This window comes from Mustela nivalis (assembly GCF_964662115.1).
Source record: "Mustela nivalis genome assembly, chromosome: 9".
Classification (NCBI taxonomy): domain Eukaryota; kingdom Metazoa; phylum Chordata; class Mammalia; order Carnivora; family Mustelidae; genus Mustela; species Mustela nivalis.
In genome coordinates this window covers 75,402,210-75,419,720 of record NC_139028.1, presented here as the reverse complement: position 1 = coordinate 75,419,720, position 17,511 = coordinate 75,402,210, and the positions used below count along the sequence as shown (strand labels likewise).

Below are 17,511 nucleotides of genomic sequence, written 5' to 3'. Positions count from 1 at the left end.
ACCGTTCAAAGACACAATAGTTAAAATGTGAGAACCGTTAACTGACATATGAGAAATCCTCGAATATGAGAACTATTACCAGTCAGTTCTAAGGGCAGGAAGTGGTTAAGAACATGTTCTGAATTTCATGAGAATTTAGAGCAATATGAGAAAATGTTAATGAATGCTATCTTATGTTCAACATTGTAAATGTTAAATGAAAAATCTGAAATTGCATTTTGGTCTGATGGGAGCCGGGTTGAAAGTATTGCATGTATACTTTGTCAGGACATTTTCAGTTAGAGGTGACAGATGCAAGTCAGGCCAGCTTCAACACAAAGTGGGCATTTACTGGTTTCTGAGAAGTGGGGGGCTGGTGGGGTGAAACTGGCATCCAGGGACTCTTCCATCGGCATGCTGTCACGACTCGTTCTCAGGATGAGAACTGGCTTAACCGGGGAGATGAGGTGGAGAAGTCCTCTAGTATGAGCCAGTCTGTGTCAGAGCCCGAGCCAGAAAACGGGAATTACCTGGCTTCCGCTCTCATGGCTCGTCAGGACCACAGCAGTGGTTTGAATGTGGGTTCCCTGTGCTCAGCCATGGCAGGACTTCTTGCCTCTCTTCCCCATTGAGTGTATAAAACTTTCCAAACCCGCAGGGATGCTGTTATCTAAATCTGACGTTTTTGTACAGATCTTTTGCTCACAGATTTCAGAGGATTCAAATTGAAGAATTATCTTCATGCTCATTAGCATTCAGTTGCTATTTATAGTTTTACAGCATCTCCTTTTCAAAAGAGACTAATTTATTTCACTCTTTCTCCCTACTTTGGGCGATATGAAGAATGACATCAATCACTGTAGTGTTAAAATTAATAGCACCAAATAACCAAAGAGTGGGATGAATGTGTCTTCCTTGAGTCTGTGTTGTAATTAGGGATTAAACATGTATGTTTACTCTTACTTGGACAGTAGTATCCATTTCTTAAGGGTGTATTTAACTCGGGGTGGGGGGGAAAGGGACCTACTGTCCTGGTACACTGTAATATTTAGCTCCTTTAATCTCTTGCCTGAAACATGTGGGCTGTTGTTAGGTCACAGAGATCATTTGATATAGAGAATTATTGTGTATTGACATTTTAGCCACAGATTTGGCCTGGACTAAGTTTCTGGAGAATTGTAGTCTTGTGAGCATATGTAAGAAGTATACAGACTTCTGAGTATGCCTAAGACATGTTTAATACACAAAGTTTAAATTGTAAGCATAGCACGATATCTTTAATTTTTTTTCAGTTCTGGGTCTGAAGAAGCCCAGGCTTTATTCTCTTTTGTTACAACAGATTTCCTTCAATTAATGCAGTGGCAAGGAAGGTGGCAGGTGAGTGACCCATTGTCTGCTTGGGGAATAGATCTCTAAACTTACTGTCTTTTTAAAATGTGAATGTAAATTGGGTTACAGCTGGTTTGTCATTGATGATATATACAACAACTGTAGCTCCCCTTTATGTGGCGGTTCTCACTGGGTGTCTTATGAGCAGTTTTTTATCTCTTGTAACATTTCATTGTTGTAGTAAAAAAAAAGTCTTTATTTCCAAAAGGATTGGTTAGCCAGGAAAACTATAAACTACCTAACCCAAGACTTTGGTAAGAAAGAGATTGGATGCTTCTTATAAATTTCCCCTTGCAAAAGAAATAACACTTACGTAACAAGAAACAGGTTACCCATTATCAGCCATTAAACAGTAACCTGGTTTTAAGTCTCCACAATTAGGATTTAAAATGTATCCTAGAGAGACCTGATAAGAACACTAGACACTAGGGTGGCTTGTCCTTAGACTTACATAGTAATCACTGATATGTGGAACTTTGATTTTTGTGAGTTAAAAATAAGTATGCCAGGCATAATGTTGCACAAGTGAGCAGATTCTGTATCGAGACTTTCTGTCCAAATTAAACCTCTTATTTCTTTATATTATGCTCCTTTGTGGGGCAAGATAATTCATTTAAAGATTACGAAATTAATACTGGAAACAACTCAGAAGTTCCAGAAGACTCTGGGATGTGGTAATAATGGTCCCTCTCCAACGAAGGAGCAAAAATCATGCTGAATATGAATCAGTGGGCTAACTGAAAAAGGCCCAACCTTCTGTATCGTTCCAATTTTAGTACGATTGGAAGCGAGCACAGGCCCAACCTTCTGAACACTTAATAGTTTAAAAACACGAAGACAGACCCAAATGAGTTTTTTATTGAAGATTCAGGGCTATATCATATATATGTGGTGTTTGGAAATATCCTGATGTGTTTAATGCAAATTCTTAAAGAACTGTACTCGAGACACTGAATGCATCTCATCCATGGTACATATTTGAACTAAGCGTAATGATAAACCTGCAACAGAAATGAAAGTTTTAACAATAAACGAATGAGTAAAAACGGCTGCTGTACTCAGCTCAGTAAAAATGTCTTCTTACACGAGTTGTTGATAGTGAGAATCCCTGAATTTGATGCTTATGCGTGCTCAGAAGGGGAAAACCATGGCCTTGGAGGACCAGAGCCCTGGTGTGGAAAGCCCAGGTAAAGTTTGGCTTTCCCCAGATTTTCCTACCCAGCCCAATTCTGTACTCTTCCTTTCTCCCTCGATTTCTGTCTTGCTTGGTCTCTGAAATACTTTTTCTTTCTACATCTAAAACTTTAGGCTTAAAACAAACTCTTCAAAGTATAGATAGTATTTCTGTTCAAACAGTGGCTTGGTGGGATGGGGGCAGACACTGTTAACTAAAAAAAAGGCCAGGTGTGTGTCCGAAGATATTAAAAGCTCAGGCTGGGGACTGCTAGGGAGGCCAGTTTTGCTGCCTTGTTTTAAAGGATGAGGTCAGAAGGTTTAGAAGGCTGGCTTGGCTTCTCCGGAGAATTGTGACACACAGAAGAAGAAAGCTAGGGAAAAATCCTTTCTAGACTTAGTACCTTTTACTTCAAGTGTAATAACTGGCGAGCTTACATTCCAGTAAAGCAGCCGTCATTCTCCTTTCTCGGGGATATCAGGAGCCAACATTAGAAGGGGAGATAAATGTATTCAGAACTTCAGAATTTCTGGAAGAAAAGCCACCCTCTATCAGTGCTCTTCATGTCTACCAGCTGTTTTCCCCACGAGGAGACTCAGCAAAGGACTTAAAGTTCCACTAAATGAAAGGACACGGGCAGACAAGAGGTTCCTACATGAGCAAGCAGGCTGAAGGAAAGGAGGAGAGGCATTTGTGCTCTCCGTCTCAGCAGGACAGCTTCCTCCCTGCTGTACCCCGAGACTGAGATCTGGGAGTCCCTTCCAGCCCCAGCTGCCTCCCTGTGGAGGAGGCCAGGCTTCTGTGTGCCCCCCAGGTGGGACACATTTCCGTCTAGGACAGGGGGGCTGGCACTTCTCACTTCTGTGATGGAGAAGGGCCAGTTGGGGAGGAGGGTGCCCCACGCAGCCTGTGCCTACCAAGCTGTGGACAGAAAGGATGGCCCCGGCCTCCACAAGACTACTGGGCGAACCAGACTGCAGAAATGAACACTAGCAGATACAATTTAAATTGCCTTAAACAACAAGCAGACAGACACTCCAGCCATTGGTGACTGTACGAATCCAGGGTGCGGCCCTGGACCACTGACACCCTTGCTAACAAGGGTGCACATTGCACGCTCTGATCTCCTTCTTGTCCTTGCAGCTGCTAAACTGGGAGCTTTTGAACCTCTTCTTGACAGTCATGTAGCGTTCCTGGATGCCGCCGCCACACAGTTTAGTGCATTCCGACCAGGCTGTCCACGGGCGCATCCTGCAGCCTGGAAGCACGGGAAAGCCCAGTTAGGGCAGCAGACATCTGGAGCCCCCCCCCCCCCGCCCCCCGCCCAAATGCTGAACTCCAGTACACAGCTGTCAGGGTGAAGGGTCTAGGCTTCCCTGCTCTTGAATGAAATGATAGGTTGAGTTCAACAATGGCTCGAATCCTTATTAGGGAACTTCTGCCCCTCTGACAGCCAGCCAGAAATGACCGATCCTGCTTTGTAACATTTCGTCAAGGGCAGGAGTCCGCATCTCCACTTCCAGAATCTAGGCTGGGCTATAGGATTTGTTTTGGCCAATGGGACAGGAGCAAACAGGGCTTGGAAAAAAGCTGCTGGGAACACTTCTGCCACCATGTAAGCGAGCTGGCTAAACTACTGGAGAGGCCATATGGAGAGGCTCCAGCCAGCCCTGTGGAGGCGCCAGAAGTGCAGGGGAGGCCGGTCTACACCTTCCAGCTCTGTTGAGCCTCCAGCTGACTGGAGCTTCATGGGTCTCACCAAGACCTCAGAAGATCGTCTGGCTGAGCCACCCCAAGTCCCTGGCCCAAGAATCACAGTAGTGATTATTTTGGGGTGGCTTGTGGCTGCAATTAACCACTTTCTCCTAATGCTTTGCTCCCCATGTACTTGGCCTCCTATAAACTCAGGTATAATTTCTTAGTGCCTCTACACAGGTAAATATGGCTGCCTTAAAGAAAACTTCCCTGGGGCACCTGGTCAGTTAAGTGTCTGACTCTTCATTTCAGCCTAGGTCATGATCTCAGGGTCATGAGACGGAGTCCTGTATTGGGCTCTGGGCTCATAGGGCTTTGGCTTGAGCCGCTCTCTGTGCTGCACCCCCACCTTCCCGCTTGCTCTTGCGTGTGCTCTTTCTCTCTCTCTAAAACAAAAACCCTCTTCCCTGACTCCCAGAGGTTAGGTTAGATCTTTTGGAAAAAATGTTTCCATGGCCCTCTATGTTACTCTTGTATAACCAAGCACGGTTATCATTATCCATCCAATATTGTGCTAAGTTTCATGGAGAAGACCATGGCACAGCGCCTGCTTGGCACATAGTTGGGCTTAATGAACGTCTGTTGAGTGACTGACTGACTATACTATCCAACAGACACCACTCACATACGTGCACGGCTCCTTAACAGAAAGGAAGGGAACTATCAGGGAGCGTTTCATGATCTGCATTTTTCTCTTTGTCTTAGCTGGAGGTAAAATGTCTTAAAGAGGAGAAAAAGGGTTAACTTGAGCTGTGCCTTTTGAAATAGAAACTCCATACCCATTAACCTTTAACTTTACATGGTACCTTCCTCACCCACTCCAGGGAATCTAAACACCATCAGTTGTCTATACCCAGGACTGAACCATGAGTCTTTCCAACTCAGTATCTCATCTGATTGCTAATGATACTGCAGTCCTTGCCTGTGGACCAGCTTATTCAACAGTGAAGCCCCAGGCTGGCTTCTTTTTCTTTTTCTTTTTTTCAAATGCTGGGGTAGGGGACACATTTTCCTGAGCTACAAATAGAACTAGCCTTTGTGCCTGTGTTTGCCATGTCCAGACCACTCAACACAGGTCTGTTAAAGTCCCTCTTGCATAAAACTGCCTGCAGAATCAAGTCTTAAATCCTCAGCAGGCCACTGGACTTTTTATGATCTGGTCCCTCCCTTCCCTATCCCCCCCAGCCTGTTTTCCTGCCTCTTCCCTTGGGCTGTGCTCCACTGCCTCTGTTTCATCGACTGTCTTATGCTCTTCGGCACTTCTCTGCCTTTGCAAGTACTCTTCCTGCTGCCTGGGATGCAAGCCCCTGTCAGTTTTTCAAGACCCACTCGCATTTCCCCTGTTTCGACAGAGCCCTCCCGTTCAGGAGCAATACCTGGGAACGGCTCGCCCTCCGACTCCTCCCGCAGCTGCTCACTCCTCCGGCTCTCTCGGGCCTCCCTCCAGCGCAGCTTCTGGATGGAAGGATTTTTCAGGCATTTCCGGACGCGGCACTTTTTTCGCTGTACAGTCTCTGGGCAGGGTGCACCTCCAAACTGAGGCTCCATGTGGATCATGCGGGTTCGAATCATGTGGCCTTTCCCACAGGACTTGTTACATTCTGACCATTGGGACCACTCGGTGAGCTCGCAGTCGATGGCTGGCAAGACACAGAGGGGCATGAGTGTAGCTCACTCCCTCCTAAAACACAAGGCCACTTAACACCTTACTTTGAACATCTCAATCCAAGCCTGTGAGAAATGCAAAGAAGGTGCTGATAAAACAGACTCCTAGAAGTGGACTGACTTCCTCCAGCCTGTGAGGTTGGTAAGCAGCAGAGGCAGGCTTGGTGCCCAGGCCTTAATCAACATGCTGTGCCGACAGGACAAAATGCTTTGGGGGGAACCTGGCAGATATGTTCAGAGCCTCTTGCCCTGCCCTATATCTGGAATATTGTCAAATTAGCCTCTAGTGGCATAGAATGGCCTCTCACGGTCCCAGGGACTTGGATTTTCTCAGGGAAGGCACAGCTCACTGGTGTGGTCTTGCACAGCTAGACCCTGAAGGACCAGAAACCAAGGCCATCGTGACTTTTGCTGTAGGACCGTATAGCTTGTCTTGTTAGACATCATTTGTGCAAAAAACATAGGAGCCAGAATTGGGGAATTCAGTACAGAAGAGGAGTGAGAACAAGTGGTGTCTTATGGTTTATCAGGGTTACAGGCTCTAGCAAATTTACTAAGTCAGGATCTCACAGATGTAGGGGGGAAAACCCAACAGTTGGATTCTCACAGAGAGGAGGCCTAGAATTCTGGACTTCTCACTGGCTTTGCAGAGGAGAGCTCCAGGCTGGATCTAGGAAGAACTCATTTTGGTCAGTAGTTTTGGGCCTTTATCCCTGGGAGCTCAGGCAGCTTTCTTACCTGTAAAGTGTGGATAATGGTATTTTCCCTATTAGGTTGTGAGGATTAGGTGAAGTAATACTTCCAGCCCGGTTTCTGGGGCACAGTAAATGTTCATCTTTCTTCTCCATTCAGTGAACCCTGTGACTACATGGTTACAGGGGCAGCTATCTTTTTTTTTTTTTTTTTAAAGATTTTATTTATTCATTTGACAGAGAGAGACCACAAGCAGGCAGAGAGGCAGGCAGAGAGAGAGAGAGAGAGAGGAGGAAGCAGGCTCCCTGCTGAGCAGAGAGCCCGATGTGGGACTCGATCCCAGGACCCTGGGATCATGACCTGAGCCGAAGGCAGCGGCTTAACCCACTGAGCCACCCAGGCGCCCCAGGGGCAGCTATCTTGGTCAGGAGTTCGGGAACCCCAGCTCTGGTGAGCTGGGTTGAATACAGGTCATTCTTAGTTGTTAAAAGCCACAGTTAAAATCTCAGTTAGTTTAATGGTCTTGGGTGTTCTCCACCCATGACCGAGTCTGGCTGGAACAGCACAGGACCTGTAATGTGGAACATGAGGCCTATGCTTGTCAAATCTAGTGCTTGACACGTTGTGGCAGTTATGTGGTTTAATTCACAGAGCAACCTAGGAAGTGTGTCCCGCTGTTTTACATATGAGGAACAGGGATGCTAAGTCATCCGCTGAAGGTTGTACAACCTGTAAAGGGACAAAGCTCGGACTTGAACCCAGGCAGGCAACCTGAGTAGTAACAAGGAAGACAGAGCAAGAAAAACCAAATGTGTTTCAGAGGAAGCCAGAAAACAGATCTTAGCAAGTGTGTTTGACTTTCTACCTCCTAAAAGAGAAATGGGCTCTCTCTCCTTGGAGGTTAGTACCTGCGAAATATAGCTCATCACAAGGGTAGGGGGTGGGGGAGTTGGGGTCAGGCATCGAGTCTTTCATGGCTTGTCTTGGCAAGGCTGCAAATGTATAGGAGTCACTGATTTAATGTCCACCCTCTGGTCATGGGTAAATGGTCCCAGGGAGAAGGAAGAGAAGTAAAAAACATGGAAAACTCATGGATCAGATAGTTCTTAGGGTTTTGGGGTGGGGCGGGTGGGGAGACAGGCCCTATGTGATAAGGCATCTTGAGCCTGTGCTAGGTGTTCAGCGTGTAGTTTGGGTGTTTTATAGCCGGTAGTGGGATCCCCTCTTGCTGCTGAGGAGACTGAGAGTTCAACAGCTTTGCTAACAGAGACCCAAAGCCCATGCTCTTTCTCCCCAGCAGACAGCTGTACTATAGGACCTGGCAGGACGACCCCCACCCAGCGCTGGGTAACAGGAAAGCGGGGTGGGGTGGGGGCACCAGGAGCCCCAGGACTTACGGCATTCAGGCAACATGCACTTTTCCACCTGCTCCAGCTCCTCATTGCAGTCCCCGAGTTCGGCCAGAGACTTGAGCATCCGCTGGCGGGTCCGCATGCCCTTCCCGCAGGTCACGCTGCAGTCACTCCACTCAGACCACGGGGACAGCAAGCAGGGGATGGTATCTAGGCCAAGAGCCAGGTTTGCCCCTGAGAACAGGCTCCTTTTACCTTCTCTGCTCTCCTTGTCCCCCCATCCCCAGTCCCCCACTTTGGCCCCTGGAGTCTAGTGAAAGGGACTGATGGTTTCAGATGCCCCAAGGGACCCCACTCAGCAGGAATTGGCTCAGCAGAATCTTGTCACTCCTGCATCTCCCCTGGGGGTCAGGACAGCAGAAGTAACTCCATAATATGAATACCCAAGTCCTCGCCTGAAATACCACCCAATCCTTAAGAACCATGCAATAAAGTTTTGGATACTTGCTAAAATCTTTGAATGTCTGGATGCTTGTGTGCCTATGTATGCTTGTGTACGGATGTGTGGGCCTGTGCATATTTTTGCATAAAGCTGGGGTTGTAATGGTTTATGAGGCCAGGCAAGGCCAATGCAGAACAAGAGTGGGGGGACCTATGACCTGTGGACTGAATGTCCCGCCTGAAAGTTCTTATTCCACTCCTCCCGCACAACCAAGGTACTCTGGGGTCCTATACAACACAGCTGCAGGTGGATGCTTGCCAGAGGCCACCAGTTTGCCATCTCAGCATTGCTCCCAGTGTTCCTCAAGGGAGGCCCCTCTCTTTGGGTCCGCTTGACGGACAGAGGACCCTGTTTTCTCCCAGCACCCACCCAGCCTCCAGTCTTGCTGCTGGGGAGGTAGTAAGGGTGCTGGGATCCTCCACACCACTCCCAGCCCCACACCCACTCACGACATTCGGGCATCATGCACTTCTCCGCCTGGGATGTCTCAGCCTTGCACATGGAGCCGTCCGCCGGGCTCATCTTGACCATGCGGTGCCGCTTCTTCATTCCCATCCCGCAGGTGGCGCTGCACTCATCCCACTCGCCCCACTCGGTCATCAGGCAGCTGCTGGGAGCTGGGAGGCCAGCCCTGTTGCCGTGGTGTCTGCGGCCTGGGCCACCGCCCTCCCCCTCCCCGCACTCCCTAGGCGACCCTACTCACAGCATTCCTCGTTGACTGTGCACTTCTCCGTCTCCTCAGTGGGCAGCGTGCACACAGAGCCATCCTCAGGGAACTGCTTCACATACCTCTCCCGGGACCGCATGCCCATGCCACAGGAGATGCTGCAGGGTGACCAGGTGATCCACTCGGACATGGTGCAGGTGGAGCCGTCTGCAACACACGAGCGGACGCTACGGGCCTGTGCGCCCAGCTCCCCGGGACAGGGAGCCGGAAGCAACTGGCCAGCTTTCCCGTCGCCTGTTCTTGCCTCTTCTGTCCAAGACTAATTCACCATATAATCATGGGTTTGTTTTTGAATTTCTGTCCTGTTCCGCTAATCTATAGGTCTATTTTTGCGCTAGTACATGGTCTTAAGGGGAAATACACAGTGTCTTCAATAAATGGTGTTGGGAAAGTTGGACAGCTACATGCAAAACAAGGGCATTGAACACTTACCTTACACCATGCACAAACTCAGAATGCATAAGGGACCTAAATGTGAGACCTGAGAGCACAAAATCCTAGAAGGGAGCACAGGCAGTAGTTCCTGATAATCGCTATAGCAACATTTTTCTTGATAGGTCTCCTGAGGCAAGAATTAAAAGCAAAAGTAAACTATTGGGATTACATCAAAATAGAAACTTCTGCACAGCAAAGGAAACAACAAAATAAAAAGGCAGTTTATAGAATGGGAGAAAATATTTGCAAATGACCTCTCTGATAAAAGGTTACTATCCAAAATATATAAATAACTTAAAAAACTCAACACCCCCCAAATAATCCAGTTAGCAAATGGGCAGAAGACATGAACAGACATGTCTCCAAAGATGAGCAACAGATAGCCAACAGACACATGAAGAGATGCCCGACATCACTCATCAGGGAAATGCAAATCACAACTACAATGAGCTATTAATCTCACACCTGTCAGAATGGCTAAAATAAAAAATATAAGCAGCAAGTGTTGGCAAGGATGTGGAGGAACAGGGAAGCCTCATGGACTGTCGGTGGGATTGCAAACTGGTGTAGCTACTGTGGAAGACAGTATAGAGGCTCCTGAAAAAGGACAATCATGGGGCATCTGGGTGGCTCAGCAGGTTAAGCCTCTGCCTTTGGCTCAGGTCATGATCTCAGGGTCCTGGGATCGAGCCCCGCATCGGGCTTTCTGCTCAGCAGAGAGCCTGCTTCCCCCTCTCTCTCTGCCTGCTGCTCTGCCTGATTGTGATCTCTCTCTCTGTCAAATAAATTAAAAAAAAAAAAAAAAACAATCGTATGATCCAGTAATCACACTACTGGGTATTTACCCAAATTAGAAAAAAACACTTAATTTGAAAGGATATGTGCACTCCTATATGAATTGTAGTGTTTACAGTAGCCAAATTCTGGAAGCAACTCACGTGTCCATCACTTGGTGAATGGATGAAGAAGATATGGGATATGTATTTAATGGAATATTTTTCAGCCATAAGAATGGAACCTTGCCAGTTGCAGCAACATGGATGGAAGTGGGGAGGAGAATGCCAGACAAAATAAGTCAGACAAATCCCAGAGGATTTCCCTTAATGTGGAATTTCAGAAACAAAAATAAAGGAAAAAAGAAGTCTTATTTGGTTTGTTTCTTAACTATGGAGAAACTGACAGTCACCAGAGGGGAAGGGGACAGGGACAGGTGAAATAGGTGAAGGGGACTAAGAGTACAGTTATCACAATGAACACTGTGTAACGTACAGAATTACTGAATCACTGTCTTGTACACCTGAAACTAATGTAACACTGTGTGTTAAATATCCTGGAATTAAACCTAAAAAAATGAAACGGGATAACTACTCAAGGGAAGTCAGGCAGTTGAGGATGGACAGGAACTGAAAAGGTATACATCTTGAAATCAGTTGTTCTCCAAGAAGGCATGCCTTCCAGGTACATAGGGACACTTAGGATTCGCGGAAATCTGAAAGCTGCCTGGATGGGGAAAGGAATGTTTTATTGTACATAAAGTAAAATTTAAGATAAGTCATAATCTAAAGTTACATGGCTGCATGGTCTAGGATTATCCTACATCTAAGACCATTAAATAAAATGAAAAATTCACTTCCTCTGTCACAAACTACATTTTAAGTACACAGTAGCCATGTGTGATGAGTGGCTACTATTTTGGCCAGTATAGATCCAGAACTTGCCCATCACAGAAACTTCTACAGGACAGTGCTGGAAAGATATTAATATATATTCTGAGATACAGGGTAAGCTCTTTTGCTCCAAGGAATCAGAGATTTTTTTTTTTTAGTTGTTGTCTAAAGCTGCCAGTTCCCAGTCTAGAAAAATTAATAAGAATTTGGTTACTGAGGGTGAAGATTATGACTGGCCTTTGGACACAGGGACCTGAGAATGGACACGGGATGGATTTATACCCAAACAGTTGATTATACTCAGTGACCCCAGACCACACACTGCCTCTACAGAGGCTGATTATAATGGGGGAATAAATGGTGTGTGGGGGGGGGAGGGCTTGTCTATGTGTGTTAGAGAAGGGGACATAACCAGTCTGCTGTGTTGATATCTTGGGCATATATGGCTTTGCTCCCATCACTAGGTGTTAGCAAAGGCCTTGATCATATAGTAGACACTCTGGAGGTTGGTGGAAAAGATCATCAAAGCTCTCAGCATGGCTTGGTAGTCCTGTTTCCAAGTAGTGGTGGGGGTGCCACTCCTGGTAGAAACAGGTGAGCGGGTGGATGTGCATGTGTGTCTGCCTGCTTAGTTCTTTAAAAAAAAAAAAAAAAAAAAAAGCAATGAAGTCTTTCATCTGTCCATTTATTCCTGTCAATAAAGATTTACTGAATGCTCTGGATACTTCATGGTATGCTCTTAAGTTAAAAAGATGTATAAGAGCTGGATCGTGTTCCATTTTAGAAAGAGATGGGCACAATAATTCCAGGTATGGAAAGCAGGACAACAAAGGTAAGCCCAGGGAATTGAGCAGAGAGGGGGGAAAACGCACTCCTTCTTGGAGTATGGGGGAAGATTTCACACAAAAGGACACATCTGAGTATACTTTTGTTGGGTAAAGGGTATCAGCACTTAAGGTGACGGGAAAGCTTTCGCAAACACCTCTGTATAGAAAGTGCCTGTACATGGTAGTAGGAGAAGCTAGAAATGATTGAGTGTGAGTCCAGCCTGCCCATGTCCATGACTGTCACTTGCACCTGGGTGATGCCTAGGCATGGTTATTTAACCTACGGATAGTGCCAGTGGTGTGTGTAGTCAAGAAATCCCCATTGGAACCACACATTAGACCCAGAGACAAGGATAACGAAACGCAGCACACACTACCAATGAGAACATTATGTTCCAGTGTAATAATGGTTAAGGGAACAGGGCTCTACAAGCCACAGTTCAGGCTTTCCAGAACCTGGTAAGAAAGATGTTACCCCAGGAAGGCAGAATATGGTCCTCATCTACCTGAGTACATACTAACAGGTATACCTTGCTCTGAAAAAGCTCCATTCCTCCTGATTTCAAAACTTACTACAAAGCTATAGAAATCAAAACCCGGTGGTGTTGGTGTAAGAACAGACATACAGGCCAATGGACTAGAATAGAGAGCAAGGCTAGAAACAAAGTCTCTTGTCAATGGTCAAATGATTTGACAAGGGTGCCAAGACCATTCAGCGGAGAAAGGACAGTCTCTTCAACAGAGGGTACTGGGAAATTTGGGTCTCCACTGATTTAAGAATGAGGTTAGACTCTTACCTAAAATCATAGTCAAAAATTACCTTGAAATGGACCAAAGACCTAAACAGAACTAATACCAAAAAGCTATTAGGAGAAAACACAGGGAAAAACCTTCATGACATTAAGTTTAGCAACAATTTCTTGGACAGGACACTCAAGGCACAGGCAACCAAAGAAAGAGCCAAACCAGATTTCAGGAAAATTCAAAACTTGTACAAAGGGACAGTCAAGAGGGAACAGATAACCTAAAGAAGGAGAGAACATATTTGCAAATCCTGAATCTGCTAAGAGACTAATACCCAGAATACATGGAGATAGAAGGGTTTGCTCCCCACCGAAGGGCCTTACCAAAGGCAGGAACGGCAAGAGACCACTGTGGGAGTATTTAAGACCATCCCCGGGAAGGGCCAGAGGGTGAATGATCTGCGGTGGGAGAAGCTTCCTTCAATTATCCTCGGCTTGGAAGTGGTTTTCTTCCTGCCATGAACCAGCCCCAATTCTGCCTCCCTTCCTGTTGTCTCAAGGCACCTCTGAGACAGTTAAGATCAAAGTCCCGTGAGAGACTAGATCTGTCCAGGTGGGGAGCTGGGCCATGACCTAGGAAACAGGCGGCTGACCTCAGCTCGGTGCCATTCTGAAGCTTGAGCCATCACCACAGCAGTGGTGCGAGCTCCGAGCTCAGGTCTGATTTTTGAGCAGTAGCAGACAGAATTCTTGCAATTAGCCCAGTGGTCCTGACAAAAGAAGTAGGTGCTCTCACTCAGGTGGGAGGGAGATATGGAGGTCCATGAATGACACAGAATCAGGGTGATGGATTCAACGGCGGCCAACTTGTTCTTGGTTCCTTCAGAAGACACGGGAGTGAAGGGGAAGCAGGCGGCGCTTCATAGTTCTAGATTTGTCATACGATGTTTGCTAGCTCTTTAGTGATGGGTAGGTCACTGATTCCATGCTGGGAGGGAGTTGGATAATATCAAGAATTCTTCTGATGTTCTAAGACACAGAGGTTTTTAGAGCCCCCGAGACATTGTTGGAGCTGGGGGGTCTTCCCTGGCCATGGCAGGCAGGTTCCGGGTGCCCTCCTAGGGACACTGATCAGGTACAAGGGGCCGGCAGAGGCAGGTAGCCCCTCCCTTCCTCTGGCTCTGCCGCCACTGTCACCCCTGGGACTGCACGCTTACCTTCATCACTGCAGCCAGGGCCCATGCAGGGCTGGAAGTCCTGGGTGTCCGGGCAGGGGACACTGAGGTCCAGCTGCGCCTTCAGCATGCGCTGCCGCATCCTCTTGCCTTTGTCGCAGGTGGAGGAGCTGCAGGCGGACCACGGGGACCAGTTGGAGTAGATGCAGGTTTCAGGGGTGTCATCTGGAACGAATGAATACATGACAGGTTTTCCCCTGGGAGCCTGTGGACACCGGGGCTGGCCCTCTCCCCCACACAAGCTCATGCGGGGTAAGGAGATCCCTGCCACCTGACTGGCCTTAGCAAACCTGGGTACTCACTGTTGGGGTAGAAGCTGCTACTTGCCTTGAAGAATTCTATTTTAATCATTGCAATAATATCTAAGCAACAGGGAAGACCTCTTACTGTCCCTTCCCCTCAATACGTGAAGGGCTTTTCATTTCTAGTCCCTTCTTCCCAATGACCCTGTAACAGAGGTCACCTCAGGGCAGCCCGCATTCCTTGACCACGTACGACATGCCAACAGCATTCTAGAACCTTCCATGTTTCATCCCATTGGATTCTTACAGCCACTCTCAACAAGGCAGTTTCGGTGATCATCCCCATTTTACAGGGAGGACAATGTGGTGGGATGGAAGCTTCTTGTTCAAAGCCCCAGAAAGAGCCCTGGTTGTGTGACTCTAGATCCCATGAGGAAACAGGCTCCACCCTCAGCTCTGCCCCTCCCCCAAGGGTAGGATCCCTTTCCTCACTGGGGAAGTGGGTGCGTCCACGCCGGGCACACAGGCTGGTGTGTGACAAAGCCGAGAACGCTGGAGATACCATGTCGCCCCTCCAAAGGCGAGATGCCTGTGGACACATATTCCCATATCCCACTTACACCAACTCCCTTCTACCTGTGCCCAGTCCTGGCCTTATTTTGGATGATCTTCCATGCAGAAGTCCTCAAAGATGGGATTAACAGGTCAAAGGACCAGATGTTTTTGTAGCTTTTAGCACCTGTTCAGAAAACTGCTTTCCTAAAAGGTACTGTCAGTTTACGAAGGACGATGGACGACTACATACCTTCATCTTTCTCTTCTGGAGCCAAATCTGCTACAATATCATCGACATTATCAGGTACAATGTTGCATTGTTCCCCCTGCGAAAGAAGGGCTCACATTAAAGAATGGCATGTGTCGGGGAAGGAGGGATGCCTTAAAATTGGATGCCTGCCCCATGTACAAATCCCAGGCCACAGTGGAGTTCTGAGTCAACTTTTAGCATCGGACTGAAAGAAATGGCAAGAAAGCCACAGCTTCCCCCTTCCTGACCCATGGCAGGTATTAGTAATTAACTGTGGAACTCACAATAAAACCTAATTGTCTGGATCGAATCATTGAGTTGAGAACGACCTTACCCTTAGGTTTATTTTGCTCATTTATACCTTGTGAATAATTCACATGCTTAGAAACCTTGGGAGGGGTGCCTGAGTGGTTCAGTGGGTTAAAGCCACTGCCTTCGGCTCCGGTCATGATCCCAGGGTCCTGGGATTGAGCCACACATCGGGCTCTCTGCTCAACAGGGAGCCTGCTTCCTCCCCCCTCTCTCTGCCTACTTGTGATCTCTGTCTGTTAAATAAATAAATAAATAAAATCTTCAAAACAAAAACAAAAAACCCTTGGGAGGTCCCGGAGTTCTAAAGTCTGGAATATGCAAGGGACCCCACGATTCTTGAGCAGAAAGGGATACAGTCTGTTTAAACTCCTGGTGGGAAGGGTCTGTACCAGGGTGCGCTCTATGCCATTACCTTCCGGGCGATTCTCTCGATGACAACTCTGGCCACTTGAGTGATGGACCCACCCTCTGGATCGTAAAAAGGACTCTGAGGATGGTCCAGACTGGTCAGGGGCCGGATTTTCTCCTGGGGAATTGTGGGCTTGTTGGGTGACTGTGGGGGAAGGGGGGTGGAACACAGAAACAGAGTATGGGAAACAAAGGAGTTAAAAACCACAAAAGCAATTGGATTGTAATACGATCAGAACAAAAGCTGTGATGGAGATTTCACAACAGGTGTAACCCCTATGGCTGTTGATGCAATTCTATCCCCACTATGCACTGTGCAAGGAAATCGGTGACCTGTGCTTTCAGATCTCCCAGGTACACAAGATTCCATCCTGATGAAGAAAAGGTTTCAGAGAGGTCATCCCAGCCAGGAGACAGTTGACCCAGGCTGGCCTGAATCCAAAACTCTTTCTACTAGACCAGGCATTAGCAAACAAATCCATAGAGCATCAGATGGTAAACATTTCAAGACTCTGTGGGCCCTCCTGGGTCGGCTACCACGACTCCACTCAGCTGTTGTAGTGAGAAAGCAGCCCCCGACAACATGTAATTGGGGTGGCTGGGTTTGAATTTCCGACTCAGGTGGTATCCTGATTTGGCCCACAAACCATAGCTTATCAGTGTCCCTTCTAGATGGTCCTGTCACTGGTTTTCTAAGGGCTTCACATGTCCATGCAGTTGGCATGCTGACCACAGCTGAAGAATTTTAACATTCAGGACAGAATCCAAACTCCTTCACCTGGCTGGCTATCTGGAGACCTCCAGAATCTGGCCTAGTCTAATGTATGGACATCAACTTCGGTTCTCCATTCTCATCCCTTCTCTTGCCCTGTGCATACCTAGGGACTGCTCTCTGACCCCTCCCGTGGCCTCATGGCCAGCCGTGTGGGTCACACTGGATGGGATACGTGAGGGTGAGCCAATGCCGGCCCGCCTGACCGCCCTGGGTGTTCGTCTACATCCTTTATGTCAAGGCTCCCACAGCACAGGGCCGGACGAAGAGGAAGCAGCCGGGAAGGCTCGCCCGTCACCACCGCAGAGCTCACCCACCTCATAGGTCACCCCGCTGTCAGTGCCCGCGTCCCAGGGGATCAGGTCCTGCACCACCTTCTGGACCCAGCCGCACTCCTTAGTGCATAGATCCTCCGCAGACAGGCCCACATTCCAGTCGGGGCTGGGGCCCATCATGGTCAGGAAGGACATCAAGTGGCGTGTCCTGTCCACAGAGAACTCGGCCGAGGGTGCAGCTCTCCTGGAAACCAAACACATTACATCAGGGGCTCTGGGGGCGCACACCCTGAAGGATGTCCGGCCAGGCCACAGCTAAGGGAGGAGAAGATGGAAAGAAGGTGGATTCTCAGTCTTCCAATCTCTGGCTTTAACCACGACTGGTTGACACCCTGTACTGTCCTGAGACCCTCCGCTGGCACAGGTGGAGACAATCACTTGCTCCCACCCCACCCGGTTCCAGTACGCTCGGAGCACTTGCTGTTCTGTAGATGCTGCTTGTTCAGCTGTTTGCTGTTCATTCTCACTAGATGGGAGCCCTGGGAAAGCACGGC

At 47.8% G+C, this 17,511-nt stretch overlaps 1 protein-coding gene across 1 annotated transcript in view; it reads right to left on the bottom strand.

Annotated features, from left to right (window-relative positions):
- Nucleotides 1–2,208: 2,208 nt before the first annotated feature.
- Nucleotides 2,209–17,511, bottom strand: part of SPON1 (spondin 1) — a 256,476-nt gene continuing 241,173 nt past the window's right edge. Inside the window, exons 8-16 of the mRNA XM_082683143.1 lie at nucleotides 17,000–17,201; nucleotides 15,915–16,055; nucleotides 15,191–15,266; nucleotides 14,126–14,308; nucleotides 9,213–9,383; nucleotides 8,959–9,126; nucleotides 8,053–8,217; nucleotides 5,674–5,937; nucleotides 2,209–3,800 (exon numbers count right to left, since the gene is read on the bottom strand). Coding sequence (XP_082539269.1) covers nucleotides 3,637–3,800; nucleotides 5,674–5,937; nucleotides 8,053–8,217; nucleotides 8,959–9,126; nucleotides 9,213–9,383; nucleotides 14,126–14,308; nucleotides 15,191–15,266; nucleotides 15,915–16,055; nucleotides 17,000–17,201 — 1,534 coding nt within the window. The 3' untranslated portion in view covers nucleotides 2,209–3,636. The remainder of the gene's footprint in view (nucleotides 3,801–5,673; nucleotides 5,938–8,052; nucleotides 8,218–8,958; nucleotides 9,127–9,212; nucleotides 9,384–14,125; nucleotides 14,309–15,190; nucleotides 15,267–15,914; nucleotides 16,056–16,999; nucleotides 17,202–17,511) is intronic.